Source organism: Castanea sativa, chromosome 11 (genome assembly GCF_040712315.1).
Source record: "Castanea sativa cultivar Marrone di Chiusa Pesio chromosome 11, ASM4071231v1".
NCBI classification, from domain to species: Eukaryota; Viridiplantae; Streptophyta; class Magnoliopsida; order Fagales; family Fagaceae; genus Castanea; species Castanea sativa.
In genome coordinates this window covers 61,883,554-61,897,156 of record NC_134023.1, presented here as the reverse complement: position 1 = coordinate 61,897,156, position 13,603 = coordinate 61,883,554, and the positions used below count along the sequence as shown (strand labels likewise).

Sequence of the window (13,603 nt, the reverse complement as noted above, 5' to 3'; positions counted from 1 at the left end):
TTTCTTTCTCACTCTCCATCTCTCCCTTTCTCTATGCCTCTTAGTCTCCCTCTTTCTCACTGAGGTTACAATTTGGTAGCTTTGGGTGGTTTTGTTGGGTTTCAGCAACTTTGGGTGGTTTAGCTAAGTTAGGGGTGTTAGTTGAAAGGGGTGGCTTTAGGTTGTGGGTGTGGGTTGATTGATTCGGCGGTGGGGTTTCGATTTGCAGGTTGTGGGTGGCAAAGATGATGGTTTTGGGTGATTAATTTATTTTGGATGTGGTGGGTTGCAATTTGTTGTGATTGTGGTGGTTAGGGGTTGCGGTTGTGAGTGATGTTGGTGGTGGCTTGTGCGGTGGTTTTGGTGGCTATGACAGTGTCTGATCGTGGTTGATGTGGTGGTTGTTGTGGCTAAAGTTATTGTGTATTGTGTTGGGATATATTATTTTATTGTATTGTTTATATTATTTTAATAAATTAAATGTCAAAATAGAATTTTTGGTGTTGGGTATATTATAAAGTGAATTGTTAAAATAGATAAAGTAGGTTTTTAAGCTGCTAAAAACTATATTTTTTGAGAACTTTGATGTTAAGGGGTTTTCAAACCATTTAAGCTAAAATTTAATAATTTTACTTAGATAAGTGGAAAAGAGTAGTAAATAGTTGGATATTCTTTTAACTACATGGAATAATCTCATAAAAAGCAAATAAAAACAAAAACTACATGAAAATATGGGATAATGATTTTTTTTTTTAATTTATAAAAATTAACATGGTTTTTTCTTTTAAATATAAGAAATTTTTTTTTGGGTTAGAAAATTGAAGTAAACGTTATTTCAAAATTTTTTTTTTTTAAATAGAAGTCAGAATACAAATAAACTACTCAAAATCCACAAAGTTCTTCAACAAAACCCTATGTCAACATTTGACTCAACTAGAGCCCAAAAATAAAAGCCTCATCCAAGATATTGGGTTGGGTCGGGTTTAATGGCCCCCCCCCACCTTCTCTCTAGAAATAGAAAAGAAAACGAACCGGGTTAAGCCCATCTCAACAAACAAACCCGAGTTTTTGCCCGTTGGGTTTTTCCTTCACCGCCTCTAATAACGTTATCAAATTATTGAGTTTTGAAAAAAAAACCCAAAAAAAAAACCCAATTCTCTCTCTAGGGTTAGGGTTAGGGTTTATCACCCAAATTCCAAAAAAAAAAAAAAAGAACCCTAATTTCAAAACCACCTTGATTACTCTCTCGAATTGCTCGCAATGACGAAAGTGTACGGAACCGGCGCGTACGATTTCAAGCGGCACAGGGTGGCGGAGTACCCGGTGGATCCAACGTCGTCGACGACGCAGCCGGCGGCGGAGAAGCCGGTGGAGTCTGCGCTGCCGAGCACGATTACGCTGTCGGAGATTCAGCGGGACCGGCTCACGAAGATCGCGGAGGATAACTGGTCGAAAGCTGCCGGAGGAGGTAAAGACTCCGGCGGTGAGAAGCGGTTCGATCCGGAGCTGGTGAAGGAGATTTACAAGACGGAGTTGCTGGTCAAAGGAGGGAGAAAGCCAGTGCCGTTGCAGAGGGTGATGATTTTGGAGGTGAGTCAGTATTTGGAGAACTACCTCTGGCCCAATTTCGACCCCGATACCGCGTCGTTCGAGCACGTCATGTCGATGATTCTCATGGTCAATGAGAAGGTAAAATATAATTGTTTTGAAGTTCATATACAAAGTGTAAAGTTTTTATTTTTATTAATTTAGTTTATAATTGTATGAATGAGCTTGAGATTTTACCAAGCACAGCATAGTTAGAACACTTTGAAGTGTGAAACTCAAAATCTTTAGCTAAAACTACCCTTTACACTCATTAAAACTGTATTAACTGCGTAGCCCGTCAAGAGTAAATAATGCACTTGGATTACACAGTAACTAGTTCTGGTGAGTGGGGTCGGTTGCTTATAGGTGTTAATGATTAGACGCGAGTCCAAAGGGCTCTTCTTTAGAAAGGTTTCGTAGTTATTAAAAAAAAAAGAAAACAAAGTTTTGTTATGCAATGAGGTATAAAAAGTTCTGATTTTTGCATCCCATTTAATAGCTTGATAAAGGCTTTCTTTTGATTTGGTAACACCGTTATACAATGCCAGAGACCAGGCTACTTTGCAGGTTACTGATTTGAGACCCTTTTACTGATTTGAAGTACTGACAGCTTGTTGAAAAATATTGTACCTGGATTGCCTTCAATATGATGCCATATTCTTTTGGTAAAAGAGCACTCAATAAATAAGTGATCCCTGCTCCCAATGTACCCCTCACAGAAAACACAGAGAGAATCGCCTTGATAGCGGAAACTGAGGAGTCCATCTCAAGTGCTAAGCCTATTTCTAAGGTCAGCTAGCTTATATATGTGTCTTGGAAGAATACTAAAAGAGTGCTAGACCATACTCCACCAATCCACAACTGGAAGTTTAGACCTGATAGCTTCCCACATATTTTTACAATTGACGACACTGGATTTGGAGACAGGCCATGCAACAGAATCCCTCTTCCCAAGCTCACCTTGAACACTTTAACTTCAATTTCAACCAGAATATCAGATTTAGCTTGCACCCAGCGCCAATTATTCATCAGATAAAACACTGGAGATTTGAAAATTGACGTTGCTGCCAGTGTCATAAACAACTCTGAAACCATATTTAGGAAACAAAGGACCATCTGTGCACGAGTTATCTAGCAACACAAAAACATCTCCTCCCTGCTCAATTCTATGTTTTTGTAAATGCCTAGCTAGCTCTCTAAGAAGTAATTTCCATTTTTTCTCCAACCCCATGATGCATCACAAGGTATATGACAACCCAAAATCTTCTATTCCTTAACAGATACTCAAAACCCATTGAATTCATATGGAACCAGCTTTAACAAAAATATTCCAAATGTGCTTTAGAATTTCTTCCTTATTCCATTAAACTACTTTCTTTAAAGCTAATCTTCCCTCTCTTTTTGGGGCACACACCAAATTCCAATCCTCGTTTGCCCCTAAAGATGAGTCATCACTTATTGGTGCCCTTCCACAAGAAGCCCTAGAGGAATGATTTTCACAATTTTTGTAAGGAGAATAAAAATACTGGTCCAATATACCTGAATTCCATGCAAGACAGATTGAAGCAATTGTAATCTTCCTGCAAATGACAGATGCTTTGTGGGCCATATAACAGCTATGTTGTTTGCATGTGTAATTTACCAATAAAAAAGAAGCTATAAGCATGTGTGTATAATACTGTAATATGCACTTTTTTATTCTATTAAAAGAAGCAGATAAAAGACTCAGTCTAATCTGGTGTAATAGTTTTGTGACACTTTAGTTGTAGAAGCATGAGGTTTTTGGTGTTCTGTTTTGTTAATGTGGTGATGGGGTATTGATTTTGAAGTGGATGGATAGTTATGATGAGCTTCTGAAATCACAGTTTTTTTATGTGGAAAACTTGCAGTTTCGGGAGAATGTGGCAGCTTGGGTATGCTTTTATGATCGAAAAGACATTTTTAAGGGATTCCTTGAGAGGGTTCTTCGGCTGAAGGAGGTTTGTCTACTTTTTCTTTCTATGGTTGTATTTTGGTCCTTTCATTATAAGGACTTTTGTAGTTGTCTTGTTTGCTTATGAATTTTTGCAGCATGTTTGTTGGGTTTTTGTGTCTATCATGATGAGACTGGTTTTTACATTATCTGTTTTGGGTTTAGAAGGATTATTTAGTATGTGCACTCCCATAATATATGCTCACTTTGTTTGAATGTGTAATGGTCATAAACTAGCATGATTTCTAATGAAACCTCTGATTAAATTGTCTATCTCTTTGAGAATTTACAAACTTGTAGATGTCTTGTTTAATGTATGACATCTCCAAAGGCGGTTTTATTATGTTCTCAACTATTATAGTCCATGTACTTGTTGATTTATTCCGGATATAATTTATTACTTGTCAAAAGAAAAGGCAGTTATGAATTTTGCTTTTTAAAAGAACTTCTATGAAGGTAGGTTTACTTTTAAACATATGATCTGATTATCTGATGAACTTGATGCACTGTTGATGTATCTGAATCTCTTATATGTCAAATGTAACTGTAGGGAATAGAATTAAGCATTGCCGAGAAGACGAATTACTTGGTTTTCATGATCAATGCCTTTCAGGTATGCTAGCATCCTACTTTATGCTTTGATCAAATGCATTTAGATGTTAGAAACAATCACTTGTTGGATGTCTCTAACCTATTATGTGCTCCATATATGCATTTCTCCTAAACCTTTTAATTTGCTTAATTAACACTGTCATTCTCTATATTATTTATATCTCATTATATCAATGCTTCCATTTTTTTTTTTTTTTTTTAATTTACATTTCATTGTCTTATGAAGTTAGAATGATTAAGTTTCTGATGGTTAGTTTTTCGCACTTCTAAATTCTCAGTGGAAAGAAATAAACTTCAGACACTCACTTAAAATTTACCTGTATTTGATTCTTCCTAAGTAGAGCTCCATAACGTTTATTGCCCTTATGATAAGAAATAATTGAAAGTCATCTAAACTCAAGTATGTCCAGACGTTGTTACATGCTCAATGCAGTCATACATTTGGTATGTATACATATGCCTGGGTCTATAAACTTATATTGTACAATTCATTCTTGCACATAAATGAGTTCTTGTTTAGTTGTTTGTCTGTTGATTTATACGTTGTGTAACAGAGCTTGGGAGATGAGGTTGTCAGTGAGACTGTGTTGAGATTAGCAAGTTTGCAATCCTGGCACAGTTTGTCATATGGTCGTTTTCAGGTATGACATGCTTTTTCTTAATCTGTTTCCATAGTGGTTGGAATTTCTTAAATATCTGCTTCTCTTCTCTGTAGATGGAGCTTTGTCTTAATCAGGAATTGATCAAGAAATGGAAAAGAATGATAAAGAGAGAAGCTAAGGAGGCAACAAAGCGAGGAGAGCTTTTTGACCCGTCAACTAAGCTTGAAGTGAAATTCTTGAGAAATCTTATTGAAGAATTTCTGGAGGTTTTATAGTACAATAAACTATGAAGTAATTGTTTCATCTATAACTATGGTGCGCAAGGCATTTATGTTTAAGTTTATCAATTTGTACCAGGTACTGGATTCAACGGTTTTTTCCTGGGAACAACATGTTAATGAAGATAATAAAATAATTGATGCTTATGGTTTGAAGCAAGTTGACGATGCTTGTGTTTTGTACTGTGAGAGGTTTATGGAATTTCTTATTGATCTCTTGAGCCAACTGCCAACAAGGAGGTAAAGTGCACTTTTTTTTCTTATCATTTTCCACACTCCCTTTTGAAGATGTGGAGTGCACGTCAACTCAATTGCTAGCATCCTTCATTAGTTCTCTTTATGAGTGGTCTTTTGCATTGGGTCTTACAAGTAGTAATTCTGTTCAATGTTTCATAGAGTCAATTCAATTGCTTTCTGTGTTTTTTTAATGGTAAATTTAGTTTGAAATTACACTTAATTAAGTTTAGCAAGTAGAAAGATGAAATGGGACTTTTTTCTGTTCTAATCTATAATAGTTTCCTTGGTTTTTATGTTTTTAAAGTTGAGATCTTAGTGTTTTGTTCTTCAATCTTGCCTATATGTGGAGAATAATCTTAAAATCCAAAATGATACTATACAACTAGTTCCTGTTCCCCACATTTTTTTACATTGGTTTCTTTAGATTTTGGTGATTATTTTATCACATACTAGATCTTCCTTGGAATAGATTTTTCCAAGTGAAATTATATGCTTTTATGATCCGTGAATGGTGGAATCCTTTGGTCAACTTATTTACTCATGCTATGTTTTATCATTATTTTTTCTTCTCGAGTTCTATTTATCATTTTTTTTTTTGTGGGAATAACTTTATTCTCTTTTTTTCAAAACATTTTCTCTATTCTGGGGCATACAGGTACCTGAGACCTCTTGTTGCTGATGTGGCTGTTGTTGCCAAGTGCCATCTGAGTGCACTCTACAAACATGAGAAGGGGAAACTCTTTGCACAACTGGTCGACTTGCTGCAGTTCTATGAGAAATTTGAGATTAATGATCATGTTGGGACTCAACTGACAGATGATGAGGTGCTGCAGTCTCATTATGACCGCTTCCAATCTTTTCAACTGCTTGCATTCAAGAAGATCCCCAAGGTCCGTGTCTCAGCAGGCATTTATAAATGTTTTGAATTGAAAATGTCGCTGCTTATGATGTTAATATTAAGGAACAATTAGTTGTTATCACCATTACTGCTCTGATTATTGTTTAATTCAATTTGATAAATGTCTCAACTTTCTTTCCATGTGCTTGTAGTTGCGAGAACTTGCACTGGCTAACATTGGTGCAATTAACAAGCGGGCTGATCTCTCTAAGAAGTTGTCTGAGCTTCCTCCTATGGATTTGAGGGATTTGGTTTGCCACAAGGTTTGTAAATGAATGATTGATTACACGTTGCCTTATGTTGATAGTCCTTTTGATCTCATGCCTAGGACCAGAATGAGTTCTTGTTGATCTTCATGTGGAGTTTGTTAGTGCTTCCTCTTCTCTTGCACAACTGTTTATGCAAAGGTCATTTTTGTTGCTGTTGGCTCCCAAGAATTATCACTCTTTTACCTCTAAAATCACAAGTCGTAAAATTCTACCATCAGTTAGCACAGTACTGAGAAGAACTAGATGTTTTTTTTTTTTTTTTAGGAGTGTATGAGAAATTTGATAAGGTTTTCTTTCTCTTTTTTTTTTTTTTTTTTGGGCTGGGTTGGGGAAGGGGGATGCAAATTAATAATATAATCTTTAATGTCTCTGCTGAGTGGTAAGTTGATTATAAGTACTTGTTTAGAACAAGAAGTTCTGGGATTTATCCTGTGAAGGCCTTTACGTTAATGATTCTGCATGTAGTATTGTAACTATATTAAAAATTTCTGGCTTTAACTGCCATTGGGTTTTAGAAATGAATTAAATTTTAATAATTTTTTTTGTACATGAAAGTCCCTATATTGTCCCTTGCAGACTCAAGAGAAAGTTATTCTTCTGTAATTCTGTCTGGGGCAAATCTGGTATACTGATGCTGCCATTCATCTTGTGTTGCACTAGTTTAAAATCATGTCATAAAACCATTTGGCTGTAATATTCTTTCTTAATGTACTCTCCCCTCTCATGCTTTCTCCCAGTGTGTGTGACTGTGTTTATGTATAAAGATATTGTTTTAAAAACTGTATGATTTTTGGACACTAGCTGACATGATCCCTTTTTGCAGCTCAAACTGATCTCAGAGGAAGATCCCTGGTCGGAAAGGGTTGATTTTCTTATTGAAGTCATGGTCTCCTTTTTTGAGAAACAACAATCTCAAAAAGAAGCCATAAATGCTCTCCCACTCTACCCAAATGAGCAAATTATGTGGGATGAAAGCCTTGTACCAAGCATAAATTACTCTGGCGAGGGTTGTCTAGCTCTTCCAAAACTTAATTTACAATTCTTAACGCTTCATGATTATCTTCTGCGAAATTTTAATCTCTTCCGTCTTGAATCAACATATGAGATACGTGAGGATATTCAGGAAGCTGTACCACATCTCCTTGCCTACATCAATAATGAAGGAGAAACTGCTTTTCGCGGTTGGTCAAGAATGGCTGTGCCAGTTAAAGAATTTAAGATCACCGAGGTAAAACAGCCGAACATTGGAGAAGTCAAGCCGTCATCTGTTACTGCAGACGTGACTTTTAGCATTTCCAGTTATAAAGCACAAATAAGATCAGAGTGGAATGCCCTTAAAGAGCACGATGTTCTGTTTTTACTTTCAATTCGCCCTTCATTTGAGCCTCTAAGTGCTGAAGAAGCTGCCAAGGCAAGTGTGCCACAAAGGCTTGGACTTCAGTATGTGAGGGGATGTGAGATTATTGAGGTTCGTGATGAGGAGGGAACTCTCATGAATGATTTCACAGGAAGAATTAAAAGAGATGAGTGGAAGCCTCCAAAAGGGGAACTGAGAACTGTAACTATTGCTTTAGATACAGCGCAATACCACATGGATGTCAGCAATATTGCAGAGAAAGGTGCAGACGATGTTTACGGGACATTCAATATATTGATGAGGAGGAAGCCAAAAGAAAACAATTTCAAAGCAATTTTAGAGTCTATAAGAGATCTTATGAATGAATATTGTATTGTTCCTGATTGGCTGCACAATGTATTTTTGGGCTATGGGAATCCTTCTGCAGCACAATGGACTAACATGCCTGATCTTTTGGAAATGGTAGATTTCAAAGATACTTTTCTTGATGCTGACCATTTGAAAGACAGTTTTCCGGATTATCAGGTTTGCTATTGTTTGCCTTTTCTTTTGATGTTTTATGTATAATCAATAAAAATAATGTCACTTAAAAACTAACTTTCTTCTCTTCTTTTAGGTTTGTTTTATAAATACAGATGGCAGCGAAAACTTGCAGCCGATGCCTCCTTTTCGAATTAGGCTTCCCAAGACGCAGAAAGGTGGTAGTCATGCACTTACTGGGAATAAGATATCTGGTGTTGATTCAGCAGATGGTGTCAATATGGAGGATACACTCATTGTGGAGGCATACACTCCTCCTGACCCAGGTCCTTATCCCCAAGATCAGCCAAAACAGAACTCAGTTAGATTTACACCTACACAGGTGCTATGCAACTATTTTTTTCAATTGCACTGAATTATTTTTCATGCTTATTTGTGTTAAATCCTTTCTGCTGATCCAAAGTCCTCTGCCTATTTATTGTAATCCTTATATAATTGGTACTTATCCCATTGGCTGCATGAATTTAAGATTGAATTGGCAAATTTGTTAACAAATTTGATCATTCAGTGGGCCTTTATATAATTATATGCAACTTGTATCTTGGTTTAAACTTGATTATTATGTTAGACAATAAAGTCATAGTTAGCCCTTTACTGTCCTGTTCTAATTAGATTAATAGTAGTATCTAAATAGGGATGATCAGATGGGGAAGAGAGGGCAATTCACCCCCTGAACATTTTGATTGGAAAGAAACAGTACTGAACCACACTAACAGTTACTAGGGCTTATGAGAGGACCTAGCTTAAGTATCCAACCCCAGGCTATGTGAGTTTTTCCTTCTAACAGGAAAGAGAAATGAGAAGTAAGAAAGTAAATGGACTTTAATCTTCTCCTGGGCTGAATTTGCTCTCTTTTTATTGACTGAATTGGTCATCTGTTTATCATGGTTGTATGACTGAAGTTTCTGCTACCAGAGTTTTAGCTTTGAAATTCATCTTTATGTTCAAGCAATTTATGATTTAGACACGGCATCTGATATTTTTTTTACTGATTATAGACATTTTGGTTGTCTTTTGTGTTTATTTTACCTTGTGAAAGTGTATGATACATATGCAAGATTTTGGAATATCAAGGATTCTCATTGGATTTTCATATTGGGAGTTGCGATCATTGATGGCTGGTATTGTGAATGGTACATATGCTAATTTCACTGGATGATATTATGCATGTAATCATTTTTAATACCCTTTCGTAGTATAGCCAATGGAGAAGGTACATAGACTAGCATACCTCATGTGCGTAATTAGGCTTCTAGCTCTATGTTGGGGCTAACTTGTTCAACTCCATGTTGATAAGACTCTTGGCTTGGAAGATCTCTCTTTATTTTTGTTTTAGTTTCACACATGGATGAAAAACATTATCCAGATACCTTTTTGTGTAAAGTGTAAATTGTGGGTTATGTATGTGGTAAGTCATTTTCTGGGATCCTCAAATCTTTGTTTCGATGATTGACTTCAATTTTTGTTGCAGTCTTGTGAGGAATTTTGTGAATAAACTTATCTTTCTGCTACTTTGGAAAAGTTATTCAACTCTAAAAAAAATATGCAACTGTAGGTTAGTTCTTGTGTTCTCATATTTTGCTTCTGGATTCATTTCAACATTGGTGCTGGTGTTTGTGTGAACATCATTACTTACATTTTCCATGTTTACATCTTTTGGAAAGTGTCACTTAAGTATTTGTAGTGTTTTTTGTTGCACAGATTGGAGCAATCATCTCTGGTATTCAGCCTGGACTAACTATGGTTGTGGGTCCACCTGGTACGGGAAAAACTGATACAGCTGTGCAAATCCTGAATGTGCTTTATCACAATTGTCCTTCTCAGCGGACATTGATAATCACACATTCAAATCAGGCTTTGAATGACCTTTTTGAGAAGATAATGCAGGTACCACTTCAGGATGATAACTTTGCCCTTCCTCTCCATTTGTATAGTGATTATGCTTGAGCTTGTAGTGTGTACGGTTCTTTGGCTACTTGTAGGATAGTTTTTAATGCATCTACATGTTTATTGTTTTAGAGGGATGTACCCGCACGTTATCTACTCCGTCTTGGGCAAGGAGAACAAGAACTAGCGACTGATCTCGATTTTAGTAGGCAAGGCCGTGTGAATGCAATGCTTGTCCGACGGTTAGAACTGCTTGGTGAAGTGGAGAGGTTGGCTAGATCTCTTCAACTGCCTGAGGATGTAGGTTACACGTGCGAAACTGCTGGATATTTCTGGTTGCTTCATGTATACTCACGCTGGGAACAATTCTTGGCGGCTTGTGCTGAGAATGAAGATAAACCAACATTTGTTAAAGACCGCTTTCCCTTCAAGGAATTTTTCTCTGACACTCCGCATCCAATTTTTATGGGCGAGTCTTTTGAGAAAGACATGAGAGCAGCTAAGGGGTGCTTTCGTCATCTTAAGACCATGTTTCAAGAGCTTGAAGAGTGTAGGGCATTTGAATTGCTCAAGTCAACGGCTGATCGAGCAAATTATCTCATGACCAAGCAGGCAAAGATTGTTGCAATGACTTGCACTCATGCGGCACTCAAGAGGAAGGATTTTCTTCAGCTAGGTTTCAAGTATGACAACTTGTTGATGGAAGAAAGTGCCCAAATATTGGAGATTGAGACCTTCATCCCAATGTTGCTCCAGAGGCAAGAAGATGGTTATGCACGGCTTAAGCGCTGCATCCTGATTGGTGATCATCACCAGTTGCCTCCTGTTGTGAAGAACATGGCTTTCCAGAAGTATAGCCACATGGATCAGAGTCTATTTACAAGGTTTGTTCGTCTCGGCATTCCTTATATTGAGCTCAATGCCCAGGGTAGAGCCAGGCCAAGTATAGCCAAACTGTACAACTGGAGGTACAGAGATTTGGGTGACCTTCCTTACGTAAAGGAGGATGCTGTCTTCCATAGAGCAAATGCTGGATTCTCCTATGAGTATCAGTTAGTGGATGTGCCCGATTACCAAGGTAGAGGTGAAAGTGCCCCTTCCCCTTGGTTTTATCAAAACGAGGGAGAAGCTGAATATGTTGTCAGTGTCTATATGTACTTGCGTTTACTTGGGTACCCAGCAAATAAGATATCCATCTTGACAACTTACAATGGCCAGAAACTTTTGATCCGTGATGTTATCAATAGAAGATGTGTTCCATATGACTTCATTGGTCCACCCAGCAAGGTAAATTGCCAAGCATGCCCCTTTCACATTATATTTAGCAGGCATCTCAACAGTTAAATTGTGGGTCAGGATGTGTACATTTCACATTTTTTGGGACGAACACATGCTCTACCAAGAGCAGAGGCCTTGTTGAACTCTTATAATTGATGGTTTCACTTATTTAATATCCTATGTGCATGTTGAACATGATTAACTACCATAACCATCCTTGTGTGAGGTTTTATTTTATTGTCGTTGTTGCCTAGGTTAGATATTATTCTTCTAAAATATTAGTAGGACTGCACTATGTTATCAGATTAATTTGTAACTGTTTTCACTAATGTTTGTCTATAGGTTACAACTGTTGATAAGTTTCAAGGTCAGCAAAATGATTTTATATTGCTGTCTCTTGTGCGTACTCGCTTTGTTGGTCACCTTCGTGATGTTAGAAGATTGGTTGTTGCCATGTCTCGTGCCCGACTTGGTTTGTATGTGTTTTGTCGCCGTTCTCTGTTCGAACAATGCTATGAACTGCAGCCTACATTTCAGCTTCTGCTTCAGAGACCTGATTGCCTTGCCCTTAATCTGAATGAGATCACGTCATATACAGAACGACATGTTGAAGACACTGGACCTATCCATCTTGTCAGTGGTGTTGAGGAGATGATCAGCATTTTTAATTGGAGGTATCAGGTATGTATGCCTTTCTTTTTCTGGTTTTAAATTTCTGTCCTCATTAGTGCATGATTGGTGCATCAATTTGGAAAGAAATTTGACTTTAGGTTATGCAGAAATGCTTCATTCTTAATTGCTTAAATTTTTATCACATTTAAATGTAATCTATATCCTGCATCCACGCAGGGTGATGGCTTAATCTGTTACCTTGGACATTTTTCTTAACTTTTATGTTTTGGTTACCCGTAATTGCACAATTGACTGAATGCTGAAGTTGAGACTCATAATTTTCTTGATGTCAGGAACGATACATGAGTCATCAATTTGATCATTATATGACCTACTCGGGACAAAACGATCAACAAAATTCAACAATTGGGTTCAATGCCATGGACACTGACACACCTTCTGTGCAACATGAAAGCAGCATGGAAGAGGACACTAAGATAGATGCGGATGTTCTGCCTGCGAGTCATTCAATTGGGGAGGTAGACAAGGAAGCTAGTAGAAATGATGAAAATGATAGGCTACCTGAAAGCAATTCAAGTGAGGAAAATATGACGGATTAGTGTAGTTAATAGTGCTTCTCACAGGGGTCCTCTTTTTTTGCTAATTTTAAATGATCTGGAGGTCCAGTTTTATGTCAATCACAATCATGGCAACCGGCCAATGCCTTCCTAAAACTGAGGTATTAAGCTAGTAACTGCAGAGACTAGGTCTCAAGTTGTTCATTGGTGTTTAGGTGAAAAACTTGGAACTCAAAAAATAGGCCTGGAAGTTCTTAAACTTAGCTACTGAAGAGCAAGTGCATCATGTGGCAGAAAGAAAAGATGCATGTCGCATCAGAGTAAGTTTCAGCTGTACAGCGCCAAATTTGTTGAAATTTTTTGTATCTTGAGATAGGAAATTCTCTGTTCCTACTGTCTATACTAAATACTAATTGTAAGTAAAACATTCAGGCAATTTTGTGCTTAGCTAATATTGTTGCTAATTTGATTCAAGTATGACTGTGCTACTTTCTTACTAATGATGGGAAATGTTATCCTTGACACTCATTTTGTACTGTCACTCTGTTTGTGCTTTTGTAAAAAGGTTCAAGATTTTGATGGTGGTTTAGATGATGAAATTAGATGGCTTTGTATTTTCAATAACTAAAATGTAAGAATGTAATGTTTGACTACTCACACTTGGTTTTTATTTATTTATTATTGTTCTAACTTCTAATCACACCCTCTATACTTTCAGATTGATTTAATCTAATCTCTTTTAGCTATAATTTTTGTAGCATATTACTAATGAAAGTGTCATGTAGTAGTCACTTGGTTTATTAATTAAGAAATACATGACACTTGGGATAGTTTTGCACAGTTGCACCATTGTCTTTTTATATTTAAAATCACTCTAAGTAGAATATAAAATATACAAAAATTCTTTAATTTATTTT

The 13,603-nt window shown here is 36.9% G+C and overlaps 1 protein-coding gene across 1 annotated transcript; it reads left to right on the top strand.

Moving 5' to 3' along the window:
- Window positions 1-948: 948 nt before the first annotated feature.
- On the top strand, window positions 949-13,386 carry LOC142617717 (uncharacterized). Its single transcript, XM_075790668.1, has 14 exons — window positions 949-1,668; window positions 3,456-3,545; window positions 4,089-4,151; window positions 4,705-4,791; window positions 4,866-5,018; window positions 5,110-5,270; window positions 5,923-6,157; window positions 6,318-6,428; window positions 7,258-8,316; window positions 8,408-8,653; window positions 10,033-10,218; window positions 10,351-11,505; window positions 11,839-12,177; window positions 12,462-13,386. Exons 1-14 carry the CDS (start codon window positions 1,240-1,242, stop codon window positions 12,726-12,728), a joined length of 4,581 nt encoding a protein of 1,526 aa, XP_075646783.1. The 5' UTR covers window positions 949-1,239; the 3' UTR covers window positions 12,729-13,386.
- The last annotated feature ends 217 nt before the right edge of the window (window positions 13,387-13,603 follow it).